We start from the raw sequence: 15,291 nt of genomic DNA, 5'->3' as shown, positions 1-15,291 counted from the left end.
GCATTCCTGTCTGTTAATTGTATAGGCTGCACCTGAACACCATGTCACCTTTCCTTTCAATTTTTTGGTTTTAATCCTTTAGACATTTCTTCTATCAAGAGGCTTACAACACTTGTTTTGTAAATTTCCCTTAAGACAGCTAATTCATGATTTACTATTTTATATTCACAATATGTTTTAGAAACAACATAGCTCTAAATATTAGACTATCAAGAGAGTTTGGAAGTACCAAACCTAGTTTTAGAATGCAGATGCACTCAACTAAAATGGAAATTAAAGGTGCTTTAAGGAAAACTCTAGCCTATCTGTGGTGGTACTGAAAACTTTCTTTCTGGGACTATTACCATGCTATTTTCTTGATGTAAATTAACAGTTACAATAAAGTTGTTAAATTATTACTCTGTCACTACCCTATAGCGACATTATAAAAGCTCTAGAGAAGATAATACAAATACAAAACACAAATAAAACCCTGCAGAATGGATATGTAGGCTTTTATTCAGGCAACCATTTCCATAACCATAAAGATCTCTTTAAAACAGAACTGTCCCAACTATCTTAGTGATCGAAAATGAACAAAAATTAACTATAAATGAACACATTTCGGCACATAAAACAAGTCTTCTGAAGTTTTTTAACACTGAGACCTAATTACATTATATTCCAAGTTAGAGTGACTCATAATTAATGTGAAAACTGTAATTAATAAAAATGACATAGTGACATTACTTGGTCAAAGTAAAGAAACATGTTTGACCTTAGATTCTTAGGAATCCCATGTGATCACAAAATAAACACTACTGGGCAAAAAAGATTTTAAAGTTCAAAAAAACAGACATGATGAAAAGGTATTATATACAAATAATTTAAAAATATCAGCCACAGAAATGTAAAATCATCACTTGAATTTTTTTTTAGATGGGATTATGTGGGTGACTTTTTTTTTCAAAGTAACTTTTATTTTATTTTATTTTTAATATGAAATTTATTGTCAAATTGGTTTCCATACAATACCCAGTGCTCATCCCAACAGGTGCCCTCCTCAATACCCATCACCTACCCTCCCCCTCCCTCCCACCCTCCATCACTTGAATTTAAGAAAGTGCTATAAAAGCAGAGTCTGGTTGTCAAAATAGATTACAAGGGATATTCCGAAACAAATGAAAAATCAAAATCCTCAAGTAGTGGCAAGTATTTCTAATGTGTAACAGACACAGAAATGCCAAGGGGAAAATGAACTATTTCCTCAAGTGGAAAGGAAAAGATGAAGGAGGTAGAGGTGGCTTTAAAAGTGCAGAGACCTAGCAAATTCACTTACCATCTTCCAAATAAAAGAATCTCTTGGGAGAATTTAAGCACCATTAGCAGACACATCTTATAGCAGTTAATGCAATGCTTTGTCTTTCAGTGGAAAACTATTTCAAAGGTGAAAATGATGTAGGAAGCAGAAGCATATTCTGTTGAGACACGAGGTAATTGACACTCTCCCGAACTGCAAAAAAGCATTTCATAAGAAGGCATATAAAGTTATTGACTAAATGAGATTTGTTGTACGAATAATTCATGCCTAGTGAAATAGCTTACCAGCTGCCACAACTCTGGGATCCTCATGAGACTGATGTCTCCCAGCTGCACGACTGTCTGCACTCTCATTCCACCAAAGAACATGAACTGCAGAAATAACCAAAAATAGATTCTAAACACCATGGCGTTACTACAAGTAAGAAATACAAAAAATTAATCAGAAACATTAAGTCTTATTCATGGTGAATATCAAAAAGGTAAAATTAAGTATGTTAGTAAGATTTCGGAGGGGTCAGGGATTTGGGAGAGAAATTGATAAATCAATCAAACTTTTAAAGTTTTATAGTTGAAAAAACAGATAGCTGGAGAGAAAAAGTAAGTAACAGCACTAAAAGACACAATCAAGGCTGGACCCAAGTTTTATGATGTCCTACTATGTTCTATTTTTATTTAAAAAAAAAAGCAAGATTATAACAAAAATGTTCATTACTAAAAATGTGGATGATATAAAAAAATTAAAAGCATAATTTGGGAGTGCTTGGGTAGCTCAGTTGCTTGAGTGTCTGACTCTTGATTTCAGCTTAGGTCATGATCTTACAGTCGTGAGAGAGCCCCACGTTGGGCTCTGTGCTGAGGGTGAGCCTGCTTAAGATTCTCCCTCCCTCTCTCTCTCTCACACTCTCTATCCCTCTCCCCCACTCCCTTGTGCTCTCTTTCTCTCTCTCTCCCTAAACTAAAATTTAAAAAATGAATAAATAAAAGTAGCATAATTTTAACTACTTAGAGAAAACCTCTATTAATATTTAGTGTATTTCTTTAAAAAATTAGTAAAATGAAATTAGTAAAATGTATACTATGCTTAGGAATATTTTTAAAAATCAACAGTGTGTATTTTCCATGGTAGTAACCTTAATTTTTAATGGCTCTGTGAATGCCTCCTTGTGACAACTTTTTTTATCCCAATACCTTATTGCTAATTATTTACATTATTCAAAATATTTCAGGATTCTACAGAATACTGATATGACTAAATGTAATACACATTAGCTGTACAGATTTTAGAAAATGGAGATAAAAAGGAAGCAGGAATCATTTCTAATCCTACCACCCTAAAATAACCACTTTTCTATTTTGGTGTATCTCTTTCCATATACACATAGGGTCATACCACACTGTTTCCAGTGTTTCCTTATTGTAAGTAATGCAGCCATAGACTGAGAGCAGCAGCTACATGTAGATCTATAATAACAATGTCAAAGACAACTACTACTAACATTTATTGGGTGCTTACTATATGCCAGGCCTCATTCTAAGAGTACTGCATGTATTAACTCATTTAATTTTCACAATACTCTTAGGTTATGATTATTATTTTATTGATGAGCAATGTAAGGCACCATAAGGTTAAGTAACTCATGCTAAGTCACAAAGACAGTAAGTGGTGAAGCTGGGATTCAAACCCAGGCAATCTGGATCTGATTATTTCCTCAATATAAACTCCTAAAATTTAAACTGAGAGAACCAAAGAGTATTTTATATATAATTCTACATGTATAGTGTACATACTGTAACTGTCCTCCAGAAATTATGTCCTGAGTACTCCGCATATTACTCTTTCTCTGCTGTTCTGAGAATGAATTTAAGATTAAAAACTGGGCACACATGTTTTCAGTAGTTTTTTCTTATAAAAGTTATATATGCCCACTATAAAAAAAATAAGACTTAATAAACATTAACATCATCATTAATATCATTTACATCCTTTCAAACTTCCTTCCTATATAACCTAACACACTACACATCTATGCATGTTTCCTAGAATATTGGCAAAAATAATTTAAAAATTAAACCTTTTATCTTTATTGCCAACTTTCGGGAAATGATTAAGACAGTATGAACCCTACACAGTATATGAGTACTTACTTTTCCCAATTTATCAAATACTATATATAAATATGTCTTTATTAGGTAAAAATGGCATCGGATTATTGTCTTAATCTGTATCTTCTTTAGTAGTCATTTGTAGGTCTACCTTTGTATAAGTCTTCATTTTTCTCTTTGCTTTTGAATTTTACTTAAGGTGCTTTGGGGCATGCAGAAAAATTGAGCCTTTTTGTTTTTATTTTTAATTCTTTTAGAGAGATAGAATGAGCAGGGGAGAGGGGCAGAGAGAGAAAATTTTAAGCAAGTTCCATACTCAGCACAGAGCCCAATGCAGGGCTTGATCCCAAGACCCTGGGATCATGACTTGGGCCAAAACCGAGAGTCAGAAGCTCAACCAACTGAGCTACCCAGGTGCCCCTTTTTATTTTTTTAAGTAGGCTTCATTCCCAGTGTGGAGCCCAATGTGGGACTTAAACTTAAGGCCCTGAGATCAAGACCTGAGTTGAGATCAAGAGTCAGACACTCAACCAACTGAGACACCCAGGTGCCCCTGAGCCTTTTAAAAATAAAATCATCCACCCCAAAAAAACAAATAATCCAGTGAAGAAATGGGCAAAAGACATGAGTAGACACTTTTCCAAAGAAGACATCCAGATGGCTAAAAGACACATGAAAAAATGCCCAATGTCACTCATCATCAAGGAAATATAAATCAAAACCACAATGGGATACCACCTCACACATGTCAGAATGGCTAAAATTAACAACTCTGGCAACAACAGATGTTGGCAACGATATGGAGAATGGGGAACCACTCTACACTGTTGGTCGGAATGCAAACTTGTGCAGCCACTCTGGAATACAGTATTAGGAGGTTCCTCAAAAAATTAAAAATAGAACTACCCTACAACCCAGCAATTGCACTAATAGGTATTTATCTAAAGGATGCAAAAATGATGATTTATAGGAGCACATGTACCCCAATGTTTATAGCATTACTACTGACAATAGCCGAAGTATGGAAAGAGCCCAAATGTCCATTGACTGATGAATGGATAAAAATATATGGTGTGTATATATATATTATTTTTTTTTCCAATGGAATATTACTTGGTGATCAAAAAGAATGAAATCTTGCCACTTGCAACAACATGGATGGAACTAGAATGCATTATGCTAAGCAAAATAAGTCAGGGAAAGACAAATATTAGATGATTTCACTCATGTGGAATTTAAGATAAAAACAGATGAACATAAGGTAAGGGAAGCAAAAATAATATAAAAACAGAAGGAGACAAACCAAAAGAGACTCCTAAATACAGAGAACAAACAAAGTTGTTGGGTGGGGGGGAAGGGCTAAAGGGGTGAGGGGCATTAAGGAAGACACTGGTTGGGATGAGCACTGGGTGTTATATGTAAGTGATGAATCACTAAATTCTATTCTTGAAAAAATATACATTTTTTTGATTAAAAAATAAAATCATCAATTGATTTTTTTCTTTTACTGTTTCTTTGTTTTTTGGCTTAGAAATACAGTTCTCATCCATATCATTAAATACATTTATATTTTACTTTAGTAATTCTATGACTTCTTTCTGTCTATACTGAAATCTATAATCCATTTTAAGTCTAGTTTAGTATATGGTGTGAGCTAGACATCTAGTAATTTTCATAATTTTCTCTTCATATATTTTCCAACCAAAATATCTTTTTCTGTGTATTCTGATTATTTTCACAGGATATATTACTAGAAGTTAAATTTCTGGGTAAAGATCAGAAGGTCAGCTTTGAATATGTTAGGTTTGAGATGTCCATTGGACATTCAAGTGAGGAAGATGAGGAGGCAAATGGATATAATGAGTCTTTCAAATATTTTACTAGCTATTCTTAGTTTTTATCCTTCCAGATGAACTTTACATACATTTTTAAGAGTTTGCCACAAAACACTCTCTGAAATTCTGACTGTAATAACTTTCAACTTTAAAAGTTAAATGCTCCAAACAGATGTTTCAAAATCAGTTGAGGGGATGCCTGCCTGGCTCAGTGGGAAGAACATGCAATTATTGATCTTGGTGTTGTGAGTTCGAGGCCCAAACTAGGTGTAGAGATCACTTAAGTAAACTTTAAAAATGAATGAATGAATGAATGAATAAATAATTAATACAGGTATGTATATTTATCTGTATGCTATGTATATCTGCACTGAAGTGTTTAAGAGGTCATTTATTTTAAGTTTGTTTATTTTGAGAGAGAGGGAGTACATGTGTGCATGAGTGAGTCAGGGAGGGGCAGAGAGAGAGAGAGGGGGAGACAGAATCCCAAGCAGGCTCCACTTAGTGCAGAGCCTGACACAGGGCTCGATTCCACGACCATGAGATCATGACCTGAGCCAATATCAAGAGTTGTACACTTAACCAACTGAGCCATCCAGGCACCCCAATGCATATGCATTATTTGTAGCATGTATATATATATCAAATAACATTTTGATCTTACTCCTATGTCATTCACATATATATATATATGAATGTGTGTAGATACTTGTGTGTGTATGTATATATGTATATGTGTGTATGTATATATATATATGTATGTGTGTATATATATATATATATATATATATACACACACACACACACACACACACACACACACACACACACACACACACAAATGACCTATATAGACCAAAATACTAACAGCATTATCTCTAAGTAGTGGGAAATGCTTTCCCCGCTTTAGGGTATGTCCGTGTATTTAGTATGTGTGAAAATATGTATTACTTTTTCATTCAAGGACAATCTTCCTACCCCAAGAAATGTTATTTTAAAAAGCCAACAAAAGTAAACTTAGAGGAAAAAAAAGATGAAAGAACAGATATATTCCTGAGGCTCTTTGCAGTTTTTCAGAATTCTGATGTGTCATGGAAAATAGTAATTCAACATTTGAAAAACACTTCATGAAGTGTTAACATTCTAAACAAAGAGGATAAAAAACAGGTTTTTTTCAACGTTTAAAATTACAGAAATCCTAAAACTCTGGCAATAAAAATTTAAATATATGCTATAATGAAGAAAAGAGAGAAACTGACCCAAGAAATTTAGTAGATCACCAATATACTTTGCAATTTCACAGAAGAAATAGACAACTGTACCTCTGTTGAGTGCTCCATATTCTGTGTGGAAAACTCCGACTAGTTTTGAGTAGCCTAGATCCACATGGGCGTTAAGTGCCCTTCTAAATGCGTCACCCCACAGAGCTGGCCCACCTGGTTTCATCTGAAAAATAACCAGCTCATAGACTCCTAGAATAGGGAGGAAAAGCAATTATTTTACAAAAGATATTCAGGAAATTTCTAATCAGGTTAGTCTGGTTCAACTGGAAGGCTAATCTGCGTACACAGATTTGGAGGATCACACAACTGTACACATGAATTGTGGCATTATTTTTCCTTGCTTTTATGTTTAGCAGGTCCTTGTCCAAGTTTAAGGATCAGCTGTTAAGCTTATACAGAAAGACAAAAATGGGAGCACGCCTGGATGGCTCAGTCGGTTAAGCACAGGACTTCAGTTCAGGTCATGATCTCACAGTCGTGAGTTCGAGCCCCGTGTCAGGCTCTGTGCTGACAGCTCAGAGCTTGGAGCCTGCTTTGGATTTTGTGTCTCCCTCTCTTTCTGACCCTCCACCACTTGAATTCTGTCCCTCTCACCCTCTCTCAAAAATAAATAAACATTAAAAAAAAAAAGACAAAATTGGGAAGATGTATTAAGCTATTATCTGAAATACTGTTATAAATTTTGTCAATAAAATATTGAAAATTTACATTAGGATTAGGTTTCTGAGCTGCCTGAATCTGCACTTTTAGGTAAGAAATGAATTAGAAAAGACTTCTCTGATCTCCTGTATTTCCTCTTCTTTCTAATTTTAAGAGGTAATACTTTTTTGTTTATATAACTTCCCCCTATATGATTCCATTTCTAATAGGAACAAACGATGGAGCCAGTCTTGTCTGAGTTTTTGAGTGTTAGGAAAAAAATCCAAAACTGAACGAGATGATTTTATTGTTCCTAAATAGCCAGATAAACATCTGAAAAGCATTCTACCTTCTGGTCAGAGGTAAGGTGCAGGTAAAGAAAAAGGAACTAGGGACAAGTAGCTTTGAGAAGAAAAAGGAATAAAAGTACAAAGTTACTAAAGAGTTATGAACAGCAGAGGAAGAAAACCAAGATTTGACACTGTCCAAGAAGCCACTTAAGTTCATTTAGATAGTGCTGAAAGCCTGTGAGGAGGTCTAGGTGGATTAGGATCCAAACAAGACTTTTCAAATCTCGGATAATCTAAAATATACTACAAAGTTGGGAATAATGGAGGGAATAAAATAAAATTCAATTAGTTAATGCTTTTTAAAAAGCTGACCTTTGTTTAAAACTATGTTAAATATTTCCTTAAGTGAGCAAGAAAGTGAAATCAGCAAGAAGAGAAATCTTTAGTAATTATTTTCAAAATGAGAAAAGGAAAACAAAAATGTTAAACTACAGTAATACAGCTTAACAATTTAAGTCCCCTAAAAGTCTTATAAGCAAAAATATCCTTAATATTTTAAGATTAACCGTAATTTGTGTGTATAAAAAAAAAAAAAACCAACTATGACAAAATTTCATACCTTATCTTTCACTTGCCGGAACATGTTTTCTCTGCTTCCAGCCCCCAACTTTTCAAACTTTACTCCCTATTCAACTTTTTATACTCATACCTCAACTTTAAGGGCTTTTCCAAATTGGGGGGAAAAAACCAACTTCATTATTCAATGTTCATTGTTTTAATAAGCAACGAGTTAAAATTCATTTTTATCTCTATAATATATTCCTATATAAAACACAGGGGATTATTTTTCCCTATGGAAGTGTAGTTTTTATAGCTTGAAATCTGTAGTACTTTCTCCATCAAAATTCAAAGTAACTAAGAGGGAAGGACTTACCTTCTTTTGCAGGCTTTTCTAATTTGCACCATGGCACCAGGTAAGTAATCTCAAACTCTTGTTCATCTATGAGAGCCAGATTTGGAATGAGAAATTGTTGCCAATCTTTATTTTTGGCCAGGGCTTTCCGAACTTCAGTTCGGTGAGCAAAATTATCTATGGGAAGAAAAGGAGTAGTAAAAGTAAAAATTTATTTAAAATCACCTATACCTTTTTTTTTTTTTTTTTTTTTTTGGATTTCATTCAATTCAGCAAATGTTCACTGAGGCCGTGTAAGGACACTGTTAAATCACTGGAGATACCAACATAAATAGATATGACATCTGTCCTTAAGTTTCTCATGCTCTAAAAGGGGAGTAGGAATTTAAACAACTAATGATAACATCATATGGTGGGGTTTATAAACTATTCTCTAGTAGGTAGTTGTGTGACTTAGGTTAAGTTATTGAATCTTTCTGTGCCTGTTTCTTACTCTGTGAAATGGGAATAATGATATAGTATCTCCCTCCAGGGTTTCTGTGCAGGTTAAATGAATTACTATATGAAAGGTGCTTTGAGCAGTGTTTGACACCTGGATAGCACTCAATAGATATTATTCTTATTGTTTGAGACATTTAAACTATAGTGCCAGTTTAGAGAAAGACTATTATTCTTTGGTGGTAGTGGTAGTGGTGATGGTGGTGGTGGTGGTGGTGTGTGCTCAGGTCAAGGTACACTCTGTATTAAATTTAACATAAATAAAAGGAATATGTGCTTTTTTAGCATCTTCTTTGAATAGCTTCCAAAGAAATCATGCTGATTCTCTTTCTTAGGATCACCATTCTTTTTACCCAGTATTTTTTTCTCTTACGTTTGTTACTCAAATATTTACTAACATTTAGGCCTAGTATTATATTTACTTTTAGGGCCTCAGTAAGACTAATGATAAGAAGTTTTTCTATGGTTTATGCAGGGCATCTTAAGAGCTTAAGTGAGTTATATCAGGACCTGACTGGTGATTTTTTAAATGGACATGAGTCCACTGGTGGCATATTAAAACAAAAATTGTGCTTTAATGGGATTTGTTCTATTACTGTATGGAGAACCCCTAAACTATGGCCATGTTAAATACAGAATGAACATTTTTCATATTAAAGTACTTCATGACTATTAACTTTGGACACTGATGATTAAACATTAAGTGAAGTATTGAAATTCTTTGGGTTTCATCAAGTCCTGATGTGGACTTCACAAAGATTAGACACTGGAGTAACACACATTCCGGGGATTCCTGTAACCTGTTCTTCTTTGACTATTAAATTTCAACAATAAGAAGGAATTACTCTCCCATCCTTTATGATATTAACCTACTTGGTTCTTACAACCCCTGCTATATTTTTTTCATAACTCATCCTTACCATAAGCCATTTATAATTTTTCTGAGAACTAAAGTCTAGTTCACAATTTTATGATTTGAAATATGAGATGCCACACTTTCCCATTTATGGTAACATAAGGATTTGGGCAAAGGGTTGTTAAAGGTGTACCCCTGGGAGGAGGAATTACTGAATTCATTTTTTACTGTTGTTTCCCATTTCAAAAGTTTAATTTAACCTGTGGGTATTTATACTAATCTAGATCCAAGAGCTAAGCATCATGTAACACTTAACAGAACAAAAATCTATACTGAACCCTTAAGCTGGAAAAACCATACCATACTTCCAAATATGAAACACTTTATTCATTTTGCCTCCAAATTCTACACTCCAGGATCCAACCAATTCAGAGTGAGCTGTCCGAAGATGTATGTTTTTCTTAAGGTTTTCCAGAAACTCATTCATCTTTGAGGGCTTAAAATAATAAGTACGAAATTCATAGAATGTTCCATCATATTGTCTTGGGCCCGTAGCAAAAGATGAGTGCACCTGAAGAAAGATAAGGCAAATTTAAATATTTTGGGAAGGCAGGGTTTATAATACTGTTACAACCAAATCTGAATCTAGAAACAAGGGATACTCATTAGACTCATAATCCATATTTGTACCACTGTTGTCATCTGTCCTTAGACATTTGTTTAGAGAGATGTCAATACAGACAACTACTCTTTTTTTTTTTTTTTTTTTTTCAGACAACTACTCTTAAGTATGCTGAATTATATAGCTACTGTTTCTTAGCAGGGATCTACTGTAGCCACTTTTTCATGAATTTTATCGTAAGAAGGCAATGAAGTCTTAATAAAAGTCCTTTACTCAAGAACTACAATTAGGATTCTAATAAACTTGCAAATGTCTTACCCTATTTAGCCAATATTCTGTTTTCAGTCAACACTATATGTTATACTATATACTACTATAACTATACAGTTATGCAATTAAATAGCTATAAAATATGCAGGTGTTATGGAAGGTGAAATGGAAATGTCTTAGCAAAAAACCCTTTTTTAGGTTTTTCTTAAAAATAAAAAATGCTATTCAGGTCAAAGTATTTATCACATCTAATGAAGTAGATCCCTGGTAAGGACAGGAATGGACTTTGATGCTAAAGGAAGCTATAATCTATCCATGGGTTATATATGCATTATACTATACTATAACCACATTATACTATGGTGGTAGACTGTATGAATGCTATAAAGGAAAAATCAATGAGTTAGAATTGTCTGAATCACTATTAGGTTTAATTATAGATGCAATGTGAAGAAGGGCATTTAATCCATCCAATTATACCAGATTGACGAAAATATCTTTTAAGAACCACTAAGTTCTTTTTGCATTAGTCATATGCTATCTATATAAATTTTTCTTCTAAATTAGTCCTCTAAGTCTAAATGACCTTAGCTAGGACATGCAGAGATTATCTTCTGTATATGTATTTATGTGTATGCATACACATGCACATATATTATGATGGTATTTGCATTTACAAATCTTTCTTACTATAGGTTTGGCTATCATGTCCCAATTTTATAAAACTTATTAATAAGAATTATCTATTAAAAGTAGTGGTACACGAGTGCCTGGCTGGCTCAGTCAGTAGAACATGTGACTCTCAATCTTAGGATCATGAGTTCAAGTCCCACTTTGGGCATGGAGCCTACTTTATAAATAAATTAAGTAAATAAATGAAGTAAGTTTTGGTACAGAGTTATGGACTAATTTTGGGCTTTTTTGACTCCCTGATATACCAAATGAAACTAGTAGGCTTCTTTATCTGACATAATTTAGGTTAAAACACACAATTTTTAAATATATTTTGTGTATAAAGTCATAATTATATACTTGAGTTCATTCCATTCATGTCCCCTATGATTTCTGTTCCTATTGCCCAAGTATCTAAGCTTACTTGGAAAGCAAGTATTCCCACCAAAAACAATTGCAGATACTTCTATTTTTGCTGGACATGCTTGTGTCATTTTAATCAAATTTTAATGAAAGAATGTTATGCAAATAAACAACTGACTAGTGTTATAGTTTAAAAAGTAGTATAAATAAAATATATTAGAAAACGGAACGTTGGGTATTTATAACAATTGCTTTTATGTTATTTTTCAGAGAATTTGTATTTGGAAACAAATATGTGGTCAAAGGCACATAGTTTTATTATTTTTCAAATAAGAAACAATTAGAGGAAAAGCCCAGGGAAAGGTAACAGCAGTGAGGTAAGCGTGTGTGCTTGTGGGGAGGTGATTTTTGTCAAAGGGCAGAAACTACAATTATTTATGGGGTAGGATTCATAAGTGTTCCAGGCTCCCTTATCTTCAGGTTAGGGCTCATTTTCAGCAGCACTTACATTCAATTAAAAGAGAACACTTGGCTGACATCTAGTAAAGTCACAGTCCAGAATAATAAAGTCACAGTCCAGAATAAAGTTGTAAGGAATAACTTTTGGCCCTGCCCCAGAAAAGTGTGGATCAGAAGGATAAAGACTATTGCTAATCTTGGGTGAATGGGCCATTACTGGTTCTTCTTCAGTCTTCACCAGAAAGTCAGTCTCTAGAGTAGGTTAATTCCCTTCCTATGTACCTTTCGAGAAAGAAGTACAAGCCTAAATATCCAAAGGAAAAAAACACTGTAGACTGACAGATAGGCGGGTTCCCAACAGTTAAGGCTGAATCACAAAAATCTGTTGTGCACGTTTCTCATTCAAGGGTAAATGAGGCTGTTACCGTATCTGCTCTGAGGTTCCTAACCCTGCCTGCCTCGGACACGACCCACAGGAAACAGTGGGAGGCTGGGCTGGACGCTCCACGACCCGCACCCTGGGCCTTCTCTTCCAGGTTCTCTGCAAAAAGCTCGCTGTGTACACTTCGTTTAAACAAGGGAGGTCACTTCGGTCGCCAACTACTAGTTGACCTATTTCTCCTCTACCTTTCGTCGCGGGGTGGGGGGGGGGGGCGGGGAGGGCGGTGGCTTGTCAAACGGTAAATAGAAAAGGCTCGATCAGCAAGCACCGGGCACCGGCCTCAACGTGGCGACCGCAGGGGGCTGGGCGGCAAGAACGAAGCAGCGGGAGCTTCAAGGGTGTCCTCAGAGACGCCTGGCACGTAGGCCAGAAAAATCCCATTCGCGGCTGCTCGCGAAACGGCCTGGAGGCGATACTGACCAGCGGACCCTCCCTGAACTGCGCCTCCATGTTCCCGCGAGTCCCGTGACCCCACTTCCGGTTCTCAGACGTGCACTAGAACAATTTGGGGCGGGAACCGACTGGGCCATTGCGCGACGCTCGTAAGTCTGGGAGCGCAGCCGGGAAGCGCTTGCGCGGGACCTCGAGCTCCTCGCTGATGTCCCTCCCCTCCCCCAAGGCACGGCGTGGGCACGTCTCCGCGGCCGGTACCTGAGGCGCGAGCGTCCGCGCAGCCAGAGCTTTAGTCAGGCCGCTTCGGAGGACGAGCATGGCGCGGCTGCGAGCGCTGGGAGGGCCAGCCAGCCAGTATTCTGTCTTCGGTTCCTCCTGGTAGGGCTAACCCGCCTGGAAAAGAGCAGCGACCGAGCTACTGGCCGACGCAGGCTGGGGCGGGACTCCTCGGCGGCAGCTCCGCCTCTGGTGCCGGGAGGCGCGGCGGCACCGCCGGGTTGGCTGGCGTCGTCCGTGGGCGTCACGTTCGGGCCCCTGCCCCCTCCGGCCCAACGTTTGTTTCCTCAGACGTTCTCACCCAAACGTCAGAGGGGCGTTAGGATTAGCTGAACGCGGAGAGCGTTCCTGTGCCACCTTTCTGAGCCCATCAGCTAGTCTCCACGCGCGGTTGCGCACAGTTCTTAAAGTTCGTGCGCAGAATGTGAGTTTGTCCTTTGGGAAGGAAGTATGATGCGTGCATATTATAATGCTGTGCGTTGGAAATCGTGGAGGTTTTTGTCCTTGTTCATTTTTAGTCGGGGTGACTTAAACGTCAAGACCAGGGAGGCTTCACTTCTCCTCATTAAATGCATGGTGGTTCTCTAATTGCCACCGCAGCATGATCTTGTAAGGCTCTTAATGATTTGAAATTGCATTTTTCAGGAGCTCATTGGAATGGGGGTCCCGAACTAGGTATTCAAAAGCCAGTGGGGGGTGTCTGGGTGGCTCAGTTGGCTAAACGTTGGGCTCTGGCTCAGGTCATGATCTTGCAGTTGGTGACTTCGATTCCCACGTTGGGCTCTGTGCTGACAGCTCATAGCCTGGAGCCTGCTTGGGATTGTGCGTCTCCTTCTCTCTTTGCCCCTCACCCGCTCAAGCTCTTTCTCTCTCAATCTCAAAAATAAACATTAAAAAAGATTTTTTTTTAAGTCAAAGTTAAACATACATAGTTTCAAGTCAAATAGTTTTCTAAGTCTTAAAAAGCGAACCAGACCTTGGGTCTTTTCCTCCCTATCCCTGATTATTGGTCCCCAGAATAACTACTCTCAGCATTTTCCAGTTGTTTCTTCTAATGCTTTATTCTCTTTTTCTAAATTACAGGCTTTTTCTAGTGTGTCTTGATATTTTCAGTAGTGTCTGTTGCTTGGAAAAAGAGGATTTAGGTCTCTTATATACCATTCCTTCAAAATAACCTTCCCTTCCCCATCTGACAATGGTTGGATTAAAAGTAGTTGTCACATTAATTTACAGATTGTTTACATTTTTATTACTAATTGCATTGCATTAATACACATAATTACACAATGCATAATCAAACACAGTTACCCAATAGTTACCTTGTTGCACACATTGAAATAATACTGCTTATACTATCAAGAATAGAGAATTATTGGAGCGCCTGGGTGGCTCAGTCGGTTGGGCGTCCGACTTTGGCTCAGGTCATGATCTCACAGTTTGTGAGTTTGAGCCCCGCATCAGGCTCTGTGCCACCAGCTCCGAGCCTGGAGCCTGCTTCGGATTCTGTCTCCCCCTCTCTCTGCCCCTCCCCTGTTCATGCTCAGTCTCTATCTCTTAATAATGAATAAACGTTAAAAAAAATTAAAAAAAAAGAGAATTATTACAGGGATATCACCTGTGGTTGTATTGGTTGTGCCTTCTTCAAGGACTTGAATTATCTGTTCAGAGGAGAGAGACTTTTTAAAATACAATTCCAGAGGGGATAAGTGTTTCTGTATGATGGGCATTAGTTTTTAACCAAGTAAGACAAAACAAAGCATCATCTGTGCCTGGACTGGATCTTTACATTTAAATATATTTTCTTAGACTCTGTTCCCCATGGATTAACAATTCATTCACTCATACAGCCCATATTTATTAAATTATTTCTTTTTTTTTCACTATATGAAGTTTATTGTCAAATTGGTTTCCATACAACACCCAGTGCTCATCCCAAAAGGTGCCCTCCTCAATACCCATCACCCACCCTGTGTTTTTTTAGTTATTGTAATGGGTCTTCCTGAATTATTTCAAGTTTTCTTTTGTTTTCTTTCATTTGTTTTCGTCTTGGCACTAGTGTTTTTCCTAAGGTATTT

General features: G+C 36.8%; 1 protein-coding gene across 6 annotated transcripts in view; it reads right to left on the bottom strand.

Annotated features, from left to right (window-relative positions):
* The window catches only part of LOC102953269 (protein NipSnap homolog 3A), a 29,883-nt gene extending 16,473 nt beyond the window's left edge, over positions 1–13,410 (bottom strand). For 4 of the 6 annotated variants that reach the window (XR_006210848.1, XR_006210849.1, XR_006210850.1 and 1 more), the window contains exons 1-6: positions 13,199–13,410; positions 10,080–10,290; positions 8,387–8,542; positions 6,563–6,712; positions 1,585–1,671; positions 1,319–1,492 (exon numbers count right to left, since the gene is read on the bottom strand). Coding sequence is in view for 2 of the 6 variants with exons in the window: in XM_042965358.1 (XP_042821292.1) it covers positions 1,416–1,492; positions 1,585–1,671; positions 6,563–6,712; positions 8,387–8,542; positions 10,080–10,290; positions 13,199–13,258 (741 nt within the window). In the remaining 4 variants the exon portion in view is untranslated. Of the gene's footprint in view, positions 1–1,086; positions 1,493–1,584; positions 1,672–6,562; positions 6,713–8,386; positions 8,543–10,079; positions 10,291–12,967; positions 13,044–13,198 lie in introns of those variants that run through there. The other 2 variants (XM_042965358.1, XM_042965359.1) reach the window with 2 other exon arrangements.
* Positions 13,411–15,291: the final 1,881 nt, after the last annotated feature.

This window comes from Panthera tigris, chromosome D4 (assembly GCF_018350195.1).
Source record: "Panthera tigris isolate Pti1 chromosome D4, P.tigris_Pti1_mat1.1, whole genome shotgun sequence".
In the NCBI taxonomy this organism is placed as follows: Eukaryota; Metazoa; Chordata; class Mammalia; order Carnivora; family Felidae; genus Panthera; species Panthera tigris.
The sequence above is the reverse complement of the archived record's forward strand: the minus strand, read 5'-3'. Positions and strand labels throughout refer to the sequence as shown.